The 11544-nt window shown below is 47.8% G+C and overlaps 1 protein-coding gene across 6 annotated transcripts in view; it reads right to left on the bottom strand.

Annotated features, from left to right (window-relative positions):
- The window catches only part of dmd (dystrophin), an 86134-nt gene that overhangs the window by 50087 nt on the left and 24503 nt on the right, over nucleotides 1-11544 (bottom strand). For all 6 annotated transcript variants that reach the window (XM_076161851.1, XM_076161848.1, XM_076161844.1 and 3 more), the window contains 10 exons: nucleotides 11228-11420; nucleotides 9743-9888; nucleotides 6328-6428; nucleotides 6137-6248; nucleotides 5937-6050; nucleotides 5139-5294; nucleotides 4867-5037; nucleotides 3383-3565; nucleotides 2571-2705; nucleotides 2325-2474 (listed from right to left, as the gene is read on the bottom strand). In XM_076161851.1, coding sequence (XP_076017966.1) covers nucleotides 2325-2474; nucleotides 2571-2705; nucleotides 3383-3565; nucleotides 4867-5037; nucleotides 5139-5294; nucleotides 5937-6050; nucleotides 6137-6248; nucleotides 6328-6428; nucleotides 9743-9888; nucleotides 11228-11420 — 1461 coding nt within the window. The remainder of the gene's footprint in view (nucleotides 1-2324; nucleotides 2475-2570; nucleotides 2706-3382; nucleotides 3566-4866; nucleotides 5038-5138; nucleotides 5295-5936; nucleotides 6051-6136; nucleotides 6249-6327; nucleotides 6429-9742; nucleotides 9889-11227; nucleotides 11421-11544) is intronic.

Raw genomic sequence — 11544 nt, 5'->3', positions numbered from 1 at the left:
CTTATAGATGGTTCCTTAGCTCTTATAGGGGGGCCCTAAGGTCTTATAGGGAGTCCTTTAGCTCTTATAGGGGGCCCTGAAGGTCTTACAGGAGGTCCCTTAGCTCTTATAGGGGGCCCTTAAGGTCTTATAGGATGTCCCTTAGCTCTTACAGGGGGTCCCTAAGGTCCTACAGAGGGTCCCTGATCTCTAATCGGGGGTCCCTAAGCTCTTATAGGGTGTCCCTGAGCTCTAATTGGGGGTACTTAAGGTCTTATAGAGGGTCCCTTAGCTCTTTTAGGGGGTCCCTGAGCTATAATCGGGGGTCCCTGAGCTCTTATAGGGGGTCCCTAAGGTCTTATAGAGGGTCGCTGAGCTCTAATTGAGGGTCCCTTAGCTCTTTCAGGAGGAGGGTGTGGTCAGACAGCAAACAAGAAACCAGAGACCCTCAGCTGAAAAGGCAAACGAGGTCGGAATAGGAGAACGGATGGGAAACCAAGGAACAAAGCTGGAAGGTTGGGCAGCAAACAAGAAGTCAGAAAGCAAGAAGCTGGAAACCCTCGGCTGGTTGTGTTCATGTTGGCCAGAGAAGCTCTAGGGAAAACAAAACATTCCCGGAATCTTTATCAGTTTGTTTGCAAATCATGAAATTAAAATTGTTGGCTCCCACTGAAGACGGCTTTATTAGTTTTACGCATGAAAATCATTCAAAGTTTTAGTATCCTATTATGATCTAAATGCTCTTTTAAAGTCTTTCCCGACTTTGAAGCAATTACATTCCGGAGAGAGAACAAACCGTTATCACTTATTGGCACGGAAATCACTTAATAACTTTGTGTATCGGCTATCAGCGGATTAAGGCTTTGGAATCATGCGTGGGTTAAGTGCTACACAAGGAAAAGGGCTCCAACCCCAGAGCAACCTGGACACCAGCCAGACGCTTACAGCGACAATTACACACAAAGTTCATTTGTTAAAATATAGGACAAAACGGCTAAAAAGGATCATTTTCATCTTTTGTGCGCCGTCATTAATCGGGCGTCGCTCTGTGATGGAACGTTTTAATTTACCTCTTTGTTTTACCCGTTCTCGCAAAAAACAGCAGCGTATGTTTCCGGCGGGAGTATGTGTGTGTGTGTGTGCGATTGAGTTCTCAGCTGATACTGGAGTAAAGCTTCTGCTCTTTCATCTCACGCCGTCGATGTCAGAGCCTTTTACCGCTTAGTGCTGATGTTCCAGATCGCACAAACATTTTCTGCCCATTATATCCCGCTGTTGCTGGAACGCTTGTCCCATAAAGGCAGAAATAAAGGATATAACGCTCCAAGGACCTGGAATTACACCTAATACATTTTTGTAAAGGTAAAATCGATAAACACGGAGGTAGAACTCGCCAGATTTCCTCTTCAGGTCGAGTAACGCGGATAAAATATCAAAAAGGAAGATACATATTTTGCTCCCTGTGTGTGTTTTTGTTCTTTCATCTGTTTTTCCCAAAAATACCCACAATCCCCTGTGTCCAGTCCCTTAGCTCCGCCAGCTCTTCCACTTTATAGATGACGAACACACTCGGTTGATTTCACCACACACACACATGCACGAGTGCCGACATACACACAAAAACAAAGAACATGACAGAAGCCACGCAACTATTCCTCAGAAAACTACAAAATAGAATGTGACACACACACACACACACACACAGACACGCACAGTGTCTCTGATGTATACACAAACAATGGGAGGCTTATCAGGCTGCAAGGAGAACATTAATCTGGCTCTATTGTGACAGAAGATCAAGCCAGCAGGCGAGTGTGTGTGCGTGTGTGTCTCTGTGTGTGTGCGTGTGTGTGTGTGTGTGTGTGTGTCTGTGTGTGTTATCTGCCGCATATTGCTGCCGGTGATGATGGCAGATGATGTCCGAGAGGAAGGAGAAGGAGGATTGGAGAGAAGTTAAAGAAGAGGAGGAGAGATGTGAGGAAGAAACGAGAGAGGAAAGAGAAGAGTGAGGCCTCGGGAGAGGATGAGAGAAACTGAAGAAAGGTGGAAGGGGAGGAAGGAAGAGGAAGATTAAAAAAAAGAAAGGGACAGAAAAGGTAGAGGAAGAGAGAGAAGAGGAAGAACGGTAAAACAAGGAAGTAGAGGAGGAAGAGCAGGTGGAAATGTGGCTGAATGAGTAAGTAGGAGGAAGAGGAAAATGAAGAGGAAGAGGAGCAAGAAATGTATGGCAGCATTTGAGGCTTCATTAGAGGGAAATACCATAAAAGTGAATGCTGAACTAATAACACCAAGACAAATGTATGTGTGTTTGTGTGTGTGTGTCTGTGTGCGTGAGTGTGTCTCACCCTCGCCATGAGCTCATCCCATCTCGCGTTGAAGGCGTCCAGTTTTTGCTGGATCAGCTCATCCAAGACACCGCCATCCATCAGAGTCTGAGCCAGCTCGCGAATCTGGTTCCTGTTGTCCTCCGGGTGGCGCAAGAGAGCGTCCAGGGCCTGCAAACGCACACAGAGAGACGACGTAAACATCCAGGTACATTCGCTCGCCGCTGTGACGCTTCATCGTCTCTCCGCCTGGGATTCGGCGCTCACCTCCAGCTCCTTCTGCATCTCCTGGGCGCTCCCTTGGAGGTTTTCTGTCTCGTCCAGCTTCTGCTCCAGCTGGTCCAGGAAGGCGTTCTCCTGCTCCAGGTAGGAGAGCAGCTCGCACCAACATGCCCAGACTTCCTGGAGGACATACGTGCAAATTAAGGAAGGAAGGAAGGAAGGAAGGAAGGAAGGAAGGAAGGGAGGGAGGAAGTCATTAAACATTGATATGACACAAAGGCTTCTTGACAATTTTGTCCATTAGAATTTGTTTACTAAGCGGCCAAGGAGCATTCAGAATGTAAGGCAGTGGATCAGTGGGTAGTGCTTCCACTTGGGAACCGGAGGGTTGCCGGATCGAGCCCCTGCCGAGGTGCCCTTGAGCAAGGCACCGAATCCTCAATTGCTCCCCCCTCTGCGAAGGGTGGTAATGTAATGTAAGTCGCTTTGGATAAAAGCGTCTACCAAATGATCGTAATGTAATGTAATGTAATGTAAGAGAAGAGCCTCACTTCCCCTTGACTCGTCTATAATATATACAGCCTCTGGACACACACACACACACACACACACACACACACACACACACACACACTCTCCCCACATACTGAGCTTATGCCCTGCAGGACTTTGTCTGATGCATGTGAGCATTCTTGCGTTGGCCTTGACGCAACACATAAGTAAGGGTATTATTACCCCGGGCACTCCTCACACACACACACACACACACACACACACACACTGTCCCTCCTTTCCCCCACAGCTCAGTGTGTATCATATCTCTTCATGTGTGTCATCAAAGCAACTCAATCTCAAACCTCCAGAGTTTTGCATTTCCCGTCGAGGCGGCTGCAGAGGCGCTGGTAGTTGGCCGTCAGCACGTCCAGCTCCGAACGCAAGGCATCGTGGGCCGTCGGTGGGGCCTTGGCGATGAAACTGTTCACGCTGTCGGTGAGGAGTTTGACCTTTAATGCCTTGGAATGAACCTCCTCCTGGGCCCTCTGAGCAATAGGAGAGAAGGAGCAGATACAGAGAGAGAGATGCACTGTTTAAAATGGAGTTTACAGAGATGGCTCCTGACCTGACCTGACCTGACCTGATGAAGAAAGTTATCACATCTTGAACAACTTCAACTTGAAGGAAACTAAAAGGAAACACTCAAACCAACACAAACTTGTAGCTTGCATTAAAAGGAGGAATTTAACAGGTATACGAAGGAGCTGAAGGGTATAAAACTGGGGAGATGTAGATAATAGGAATGCATGTGTGGCTGAGGACCTTAGAGGCCCCCAGGAAGAACTGGAGAACGTTGCCCAGCATCTCAGCGTCCATGATCTAGACCCGGGAAATGGACGAATGGATGATTGGAACGTCTCTAGTGATACACTAACATGCAGGAAACGTAAGAACACTAGCCTGGCCATCACGGCTTCATTGAAAAGTCAGATATTAAATGCGTTCTATGCCACCAACTGTGTAATTTAGGAGGTTTGCTCTCTTGATTCAGCAATTTTGTATCATGACAACTCATGACTTTGGCCTTAGGAAGGGAAGGCGGGACGAGAGAAAGGCGGCGAGGGCAACTTATGGATGGAGGAGGGACGGGTGCACAAAAATGAATCGATGGGTCTTGGGCCAAGAAAGCCGGAGAGGGAGAGAGAGAGAGGGGAAGGGAGAGAGAGCGAGAGAGGGAGCGCAAATAAGGAAGCAAAGGAATCAATGAAGGAGGGTGTGTAGCTCATACTGCTTTCCCGGCTACGGAGGGATTACGAGAAGAAGCAAACGAGAGGATTCACAAATGGAGTTTCCTTTAAGCTCGGAGGACAAAGGAGGGCGGGGGAGAGACGGGGGGCAGTGGTGAAAGGAGTGAGAGGGAGAAATCAATTTTTAATTTTCAACATCACTTTGGAGCGAAGTTTGTTTTTTGTGGTGGGTGGAGGGGCGTCAGAGACATTTACATCACAAAGACCCTGACACGGGAGGGCAAAAGAAGAGAAGAAGAGAGGAGGGAGAGGAGGGAGAGAGAAAGAGGAAGAGAGAAAGAGAGAGAAAGAGAGAGAGAGAGCGGTGCTTTGACGGTGGAAGGAGACGCGGGCACAGATGGAGGCTTTATTGACGTGGGTTTAACCGCCGTTGAGGGAGAAAAGTCGAGATGAAGAGGAAGCCGCGGCGATATGAACACAGCGGCAGATTGAGAGATCTAGATGGGATAAATGTGTCGGATTGTCTCAAAGAGATCTGACATATCCACGTTTTCAATCTGTCCACGCACGCACACACCCACACAGGCACACAAACACACCTTGAGCTCCTCCACCGCCTTGCGTAGCTCCTCAGGTGTTTTGTACGTGAAGTCTCTCTCCAGGTAGTCCTCCTCCGCCTGGTTGATCCACTCCTGCATCTCCTGCATCTCCTTCCTCAGAGCCATGGTCTTATCCAGACCACCTTTCAGAGCCGACTTCTTAGCATAGGCCTAGGCAGGAGGGAAACACACATAACACACACACATCATGTCATAGAGGAACAGGAAAGCTAGCAGAAAGACACACACACACACTCTTTGGAGATACACACCTGTTTGCAGACGTTCTCCCACTGGCCGTTGAGCTCGTCCAGCTCCTTCTGGATGTGAACGGCCATCGGTGGCTCCGCCTCCTTCTTCAGGTGCAGGCCCACCTCGTTGATGCCGTTCACGCTGGGTTGGATGGTGTGGATGTCGTTCACCAGAGCCTGGCCAATCAAAACACAGCCAGGTCACGTTCTCTTCTGATGACTCTAACTTTGCTTGCTTCTCCTACTGATCTCATTCTGGCAGTCAGCATCGCATATAATATATTAACTGCTCAGTGCTACAGCGTCACTAACTGGACAATCTCAGTTAGGGCTCTTACTTAAGAGAACCCGGAAGTCCACTTATTCATTTAGTTTAGATTTTTTTCTTCTATTTATCGCGACCCGTTATCATATTTAACAACCATCTTAAATAATTAACCCCCAAAAAAGGAATTTAAGCGGTTAACAAACAATCTTCCAGTTTTTCAGCATTTATGGAGCCGTTTTTTATTCCCCCAAGAAGATATTTATCGTACAATATATACGACGCGCCGCGCTCTCTTTCAATTTCCTCTGTTTCCTTCAAGGATTTGTATCGGCTCTCTGGTATTTTTATGACCTCTGAGAGAGATTTTATTTATTCTCCGGGGGCATTTTTTTCGTCCCGGCCCCATTTTCTTTTCATCCGTCAGAATTTGTCATCACGGCACGTAAAACTAGGCAGATAAGAGATCAGACTGGGGTTTCTGTCTCCTTGCGTCTCTGTGCTCAGACACAAAGGTTGCCAGATTTGAAGCGTTGCCAGAGTTTCTTCCCCACCGTGCATTGCTCTAATTGTTTCTCCAGAGCTTCCGAGTCGCCCAGAGCAGGCCACTCCTCGTTCAGGAAGACGTCCACATCTGCCATCCACTTCTTCAAAGTCTTTACGTCGTTCTGGTTGAGGGAAAGAGAAGGACGCCGCAGTGAGACACCAGCTGATCATTTTTAATCTACCCGCCATTCCCTCTCACCCGTCTCACCTCAAACTGCAGTAGTTTGGCCATGAGGTCTTGGATCTTCTGGATGTTGTCTGAAAGCGTCGTCCCGATTCGTCTCCACCGCGACATGATGCCGTCCATCTCCACACGATACCTACGGGAGCACAGGAAGTCATTACAAATGCAAACAAAGGTCTGAAGGTTCTATCGCTCCGTTCTGTCCCGTGTCGTACTTCTGGCTGATTTCCGGCGGGGCTTTCAGGAAGACCTGCTCCACGGTGGACGTCAGGTAGTCCACCTCGTCCTGGTGTTCGGCGAGGGCCACCTGGAGGGCCTGCAGGGAGGATGAAAGAGAGAGAGAGAGAGAGAGAGAGAGAGAGAGAGAGAGAGAGAGAGAGAGAGAGAGAGAGAGAGAGAGATGGTTTATATCGCAAGCTTGCACGCTCTCTCCCATTTATCCATCCAGGGCCATTAAACTGCAGCGTCTGAGTACTAAAATGTGGCTGTATTAAAGCTCTCACACACACACACACACACACACACACACACACACACACACACCATCACAAGGCGTTTATTAAAATCAAGATACGAGGCCCCGCGAGCAACTGTATATCTAATAACAATATTCCATGTCATAAATTTCATTCACAGAGCTGTAACGCTTATCTGGCCTCTCGCGTCAAGAAGAGAATTTCCAGACCGACCACAAATCGATCAATCAATCATCTTATTGGCATTTCACGAGGCGCTGTTATCAACAAATCCCTCTCAGAGCTGCGTTGCTCTGTAATAGAAAACACCCTCATATCTCCGCGCAGGGTTATTGGAAAACCTGGTGCTGGAATTCTTCGGAGGCGGAGCCGCTTTCCAAATTGAATCCGCAACGGAATTCCTGGTGAACTTTAGATGTTTTTTTTCCTGGGAATGAAAGCTCTGCTCACCCCCGCCGCGGCTCAGAGGCTCAGTGCAGCTTATGCGAATCGCGGCGCTTTGGACAGGAGGGCGTCCCATCAGTTACTGCGGCTTACCCACAATCCATCTGCTGCAACTCTGAATCCCAAGCAGGGAAGCACCCAAGGCTGCTTCCCCCCCCCCCCCAACCGAAAGTTTTGACTTTTCTCTCCTTTCTTCTCTTTGAATCTTTTTCTGAATCTGAGGTGAAAAGTTCTGTCCTGATTGATCCTCCTCCCCTCCTCCTGCTGCTGCCAATCGCCAATCAATCAGTGGCGTCTGAATTGGACGTCACGATGAAACGCCTCAATATTTCTCTCCTTATTCCTCCGGCTCTGTATTTCACACACCTGAGCGTTATCTTTGTGTGAGGACCCAGCTCACACACACTTTCACACAAGCACATGAAAGCACACACACACAAATCCTGTCTCTCTGTGCAACAGAGGAGGAAGAACGCTGCTGAAAATTCCTCATGGTCTCATCATCAGTATGCAGAATAAACTTCCAATTATCATCCACAATCAGCTTTAATTAATCTCATGCTACATGGCTTGATCGCGCCTTGATGGTACAAGACCATTATGAAGTTTAAAGCAGCGTGGGCGTGCACACACACGTGGGCGCGCACACACACACACACACACGCGCACACACACGCGCACACACGCGCACACACCTTGAGTTGTGGAATGACTTTGAGTTAGGTTGAAGATAACAAACAAAAATGTCAAACAAAAAAAGACCTTGTTTTCTTCTGACTCAAATACTGACAAAAAGAAAAGTCTGTGTGTGTGTGTGTGTGTGTATGTTTTCATCCAAACTGTGCATGTATTGATGTGTATCTGTAGGTAGATATTATGATAAACTGAGATGCTGATTTGTTCTGCTGGGATTTTCCTCACCCACGTCTCATAATTGCAGAGGTGTACACACACACACACACACACACACACACACACACACACACACACACACACACACACACACACACACACACACACACACACACACACACACACACACACACACACACACACACACACACACACACACACACACACACACACACACACACACACACACACAGCAGCCTGGCTCCGGCCTCCTCTCTGCATGCTAAGCAGATGTAAGTCTGGGTTTACATCCAATGAGCAAATCTCTCCTCTGCTCTGATTCCAGCTCCTGCAGAAGTCTCATCACAGCAGGGAGCCGAGGCTCTAAAAGGCGTTGAAAGTCAAATTCCTTATCTTTCATTTGTAAAATTCTAATTTGATACAACATCTATGATTCTTTTTCTACAGTATGTTTCATCTTCTCTATAAATTTGAAATAGAAAACGAGTTAAACAAGCTTGGAGCTAATAACCACTTTCACTCTCAGATATAATCTACTAATCATTTGTAAAATGTCCCAGCTAAAAAATACATTTCAGTCCCATAATCAGGTTTTATAGGAAAGAAATTGCGGGTTTTGATTGATGATTAATCAACCAATCACGGCAGCTTTACTGTTCACATTTGGAGACTTTGATGAATCTGTAGAAGGAGTCTCCAGACACTTTAAAATGCTTAAAGTAGAAATGTGAGGAAGTAGTCTGCAGCTCATCTCCCTTTCCAGCAGTGTTTGTCCTCGTTTGGACACGATTTAACAATGAAACATGTTTGATGCACCGCCTGACAAAACCTGCTTCGCTGTTATCGCCAATGCTAACGTCTCCGGCCCGCTCCGTGGAGAATGACCCCCCCCCCCCCCCACTATTAAAAACCCAAAGTCCTGCAGTCTTAATGATTCTTTATAAAGTTGTTTTATGTTTACGACGGTGATTGTGGGACGTCCTGGTGTATCAGGCGAGTGCAATTTACTCACTAGTTTGTGGGTAAGAATTGGACTCGCGGTTAATGGAGCGTGTCATCTGTTATCCCTCTCCCTCTCTCTCTCTCTCTCTCTCCATCTCTCTCCCCCCCTCCCAGCAGAGGAAAGCGTCCTTTAAAAGAGTGCTGCTTTGGCACTTTGGCTTTGCCAGCAGCAGTATAATTTTACGGCTCACAGTAAAAACTGATTACAGTGTTATACAGCCGCACTGTATTACACAGCCAACCCCATTTTGGCATTTTATGTGATTTCGCAAACAGATCAGTGCAGGAGTGGAAGCAAAAACGCGATAACGCCGAGGAAACTCACCTATCAGCTGAATCGGTGTCGACTCCTATTGGATGGTAGCGTCGCATTTACCCCCCGATCAGCATAATTACCTTTGATTTAAAGCTCACAGTGACAGCAGGGCCCTATATGATGCTGCACTCCAGTCTGCCCTATGATTCCACTCTTAAATGCACACAAGTACCAATAAATACTACACTTTTAGATATCTGGCTGTGAGGAGTAACCAGCGTTTAATCCAAATCGAATGTGAGTGGTTCAAACCTCGGGTCAGGTGACCTTTTGGGGCCTTTTTGGCGCACACTCGAGCCGCCACAGTCAGGCGGGCGGGTATATGAGCGCCACAAGAGGCGTGGGAATGAAGGCTCTGGGCGTCGTTGTGACAGATTTTAAGTACAAAGTGGGTGGAGCCTTATTTTTCTGGACAATCTTTTTAAAATTTAAGTCACTTCACTAAACAATTAAAGTAAATAAAATGAAAGTCATAGTATTTTTTTGTGTATGCGTGTGTGTGTGTGTGTGTGTGTGTACCTGCATGTCGTTCAGTCTCTGCTCCATAATAGGATAGTCTGTAACTGCTGTGGAGGGGATAGCCAGCTTGGCCTCGCACTGCTGGAGCCATGCCAACAGCGTGGAGATGGTTTCCTTGTAGCGAGCCGGTGGTAAGCTATCCAAAACTGAAGAGGGAGAGAGTTCAAGGCCGTCAAGCAAGTTTAAGCTAGGTGTCACCACAGCGTGAGACCCAGAAACTCACACACACGCTGAGTTACACTCTTCACTTAAACGTCTGTGTGAGCAAATGACACCATGAATATTTAAGGGTCGAGTAAAGAAAAGTGCCAACGCCGTGCTGGGTGAAGAAGAGCAGAGAGAGGAGAGGAGGAGAGGGGAGGAGAGGAGAGGAGAGGAGGACAGTTTGTCTCTCCCACACAGTATCAGCAGGTTTGTTTACTTCTTCCTGTGTGACATCTTTTGAAACAGTTAAGGGGACAGGATCTGGGTGCTGCCTCGCACTGTGATCAGATCCCAGCGGGGGAGATCTCTGCAGACCATCATCATCATCATCATTCTCACCTTCATGCATTCCTATGGAAAATCCCTGATATAAAGTCTAACTGTGCTTTCCTGTTTCCACCTCTTCATTCCACTCCAATAATGACACTGATTGGACGATAACGTATATATGTGTGTCTGTGTGTGTTTGTGTGTGTGTGTGTGTGTGTGTGTGATGCTATCTCAGCTCAGCGTGGGTGAGACGTCTGCAGCGCCGGGGGAAGAAGCGTCTGAGTGGGTACAGAGGAATCGTTTGTCTGCTTGGCTGTCTGCGTTTTCCTCCTCCCTGTTTACACCTTTCCCTCCTTCTTCATCTGCCTCTCCTCCTCCTCCTCTGCCTTCTCAGCACCATTTCCTCTGCGGTTGTCCCTCATTTCTTCTCAGTCGTACCAATCTCATCCCTGGTTGATGTAATTACCATAAATCTGCTCTGGTCGTCCCATTGGCAAGGGCGACACACAGTTTGAGAACCGCCGATGTCTTAGCCTGAGCCATATCTCTTACACATCTCAGTCCTTCCTCCTGCTCCATCAGAGGAAATGTCAAATTAAAGCTTCTGAATTTGCTGCCTTGGATACCATATTGATATTTTCCAGCAGATTTCGATGTTCAGTGACATTTCCACAAACGCACACGGCTCTGCCAAACCTCCACTGTCTGGATAATGTGCTGCAGCCTCAGCCCACACACACACACACACACACACACAGACTGTGCTTCAGGCTGCAGATTTGTTTACAATACACAACCTCGGTGCATTTGTTTCATGTCCTGAACAACCTGAACAACTTTGTCTGAGACGTGTGTCAGAACGTCGCTGCTTTGGTGGGAAGAAAACATTCGCCACTCTTAAATCTGTCTATGTGAGGCTGTCAGGGCTGATTTTCCAGCAGTGGCGGAACATCTTAAAAAAGTTATCCGTTTGAACTAAAGGGCTGAATCCAAATGAATCCATTTTCTCACCGAGCTGCAGCTGCCTCTCCCTCGCCCGCAGATCCTCCAGGTCCTGCTGGTAGCGCTCCTTGAAGGCGTCGATGTCGGCGTCCAGAAGGGCGGCGGGGACTTCCTCGCCTTCCTTCTCCTGCTTCAGCTCCATCAGCTGCTTCTCCAGCACCTCCACCTGCGGCTGCAGCGAGGCCAGCCGGGAGATCTCCTCCTGCGGGCCGGGCGGGGTGGGGAGGGACACAACACAAGTCCACTGTTACAAATATGACCATGTGTGCTCCGGTACCCTCTCACTTCATTTTCTCTGATGCTTCATATGTTATATTTCACACAAG

Source organism: Genypterus blacodes, unplaced genomic scaffold (assembly GCF_046128005.1).
Source record: "Genypterus blacodes isolate CSIRO-AG114 ecotype Tasmania unplaced genomic scaffold, CSIRO-AGI_Gbla_v1 ptg000117l_1, whole genome shotgun sequence".
Taxonomy (NCBI): Eukaryota; Metazoa; Chordata; class Actinopteri; order Ophidiiformes; family Ophidiidae; genus Genypterus; species Genypterus blacodes.
This window is presented reverse-complemented; position numbering and strand designations above follow the sequence as displayed.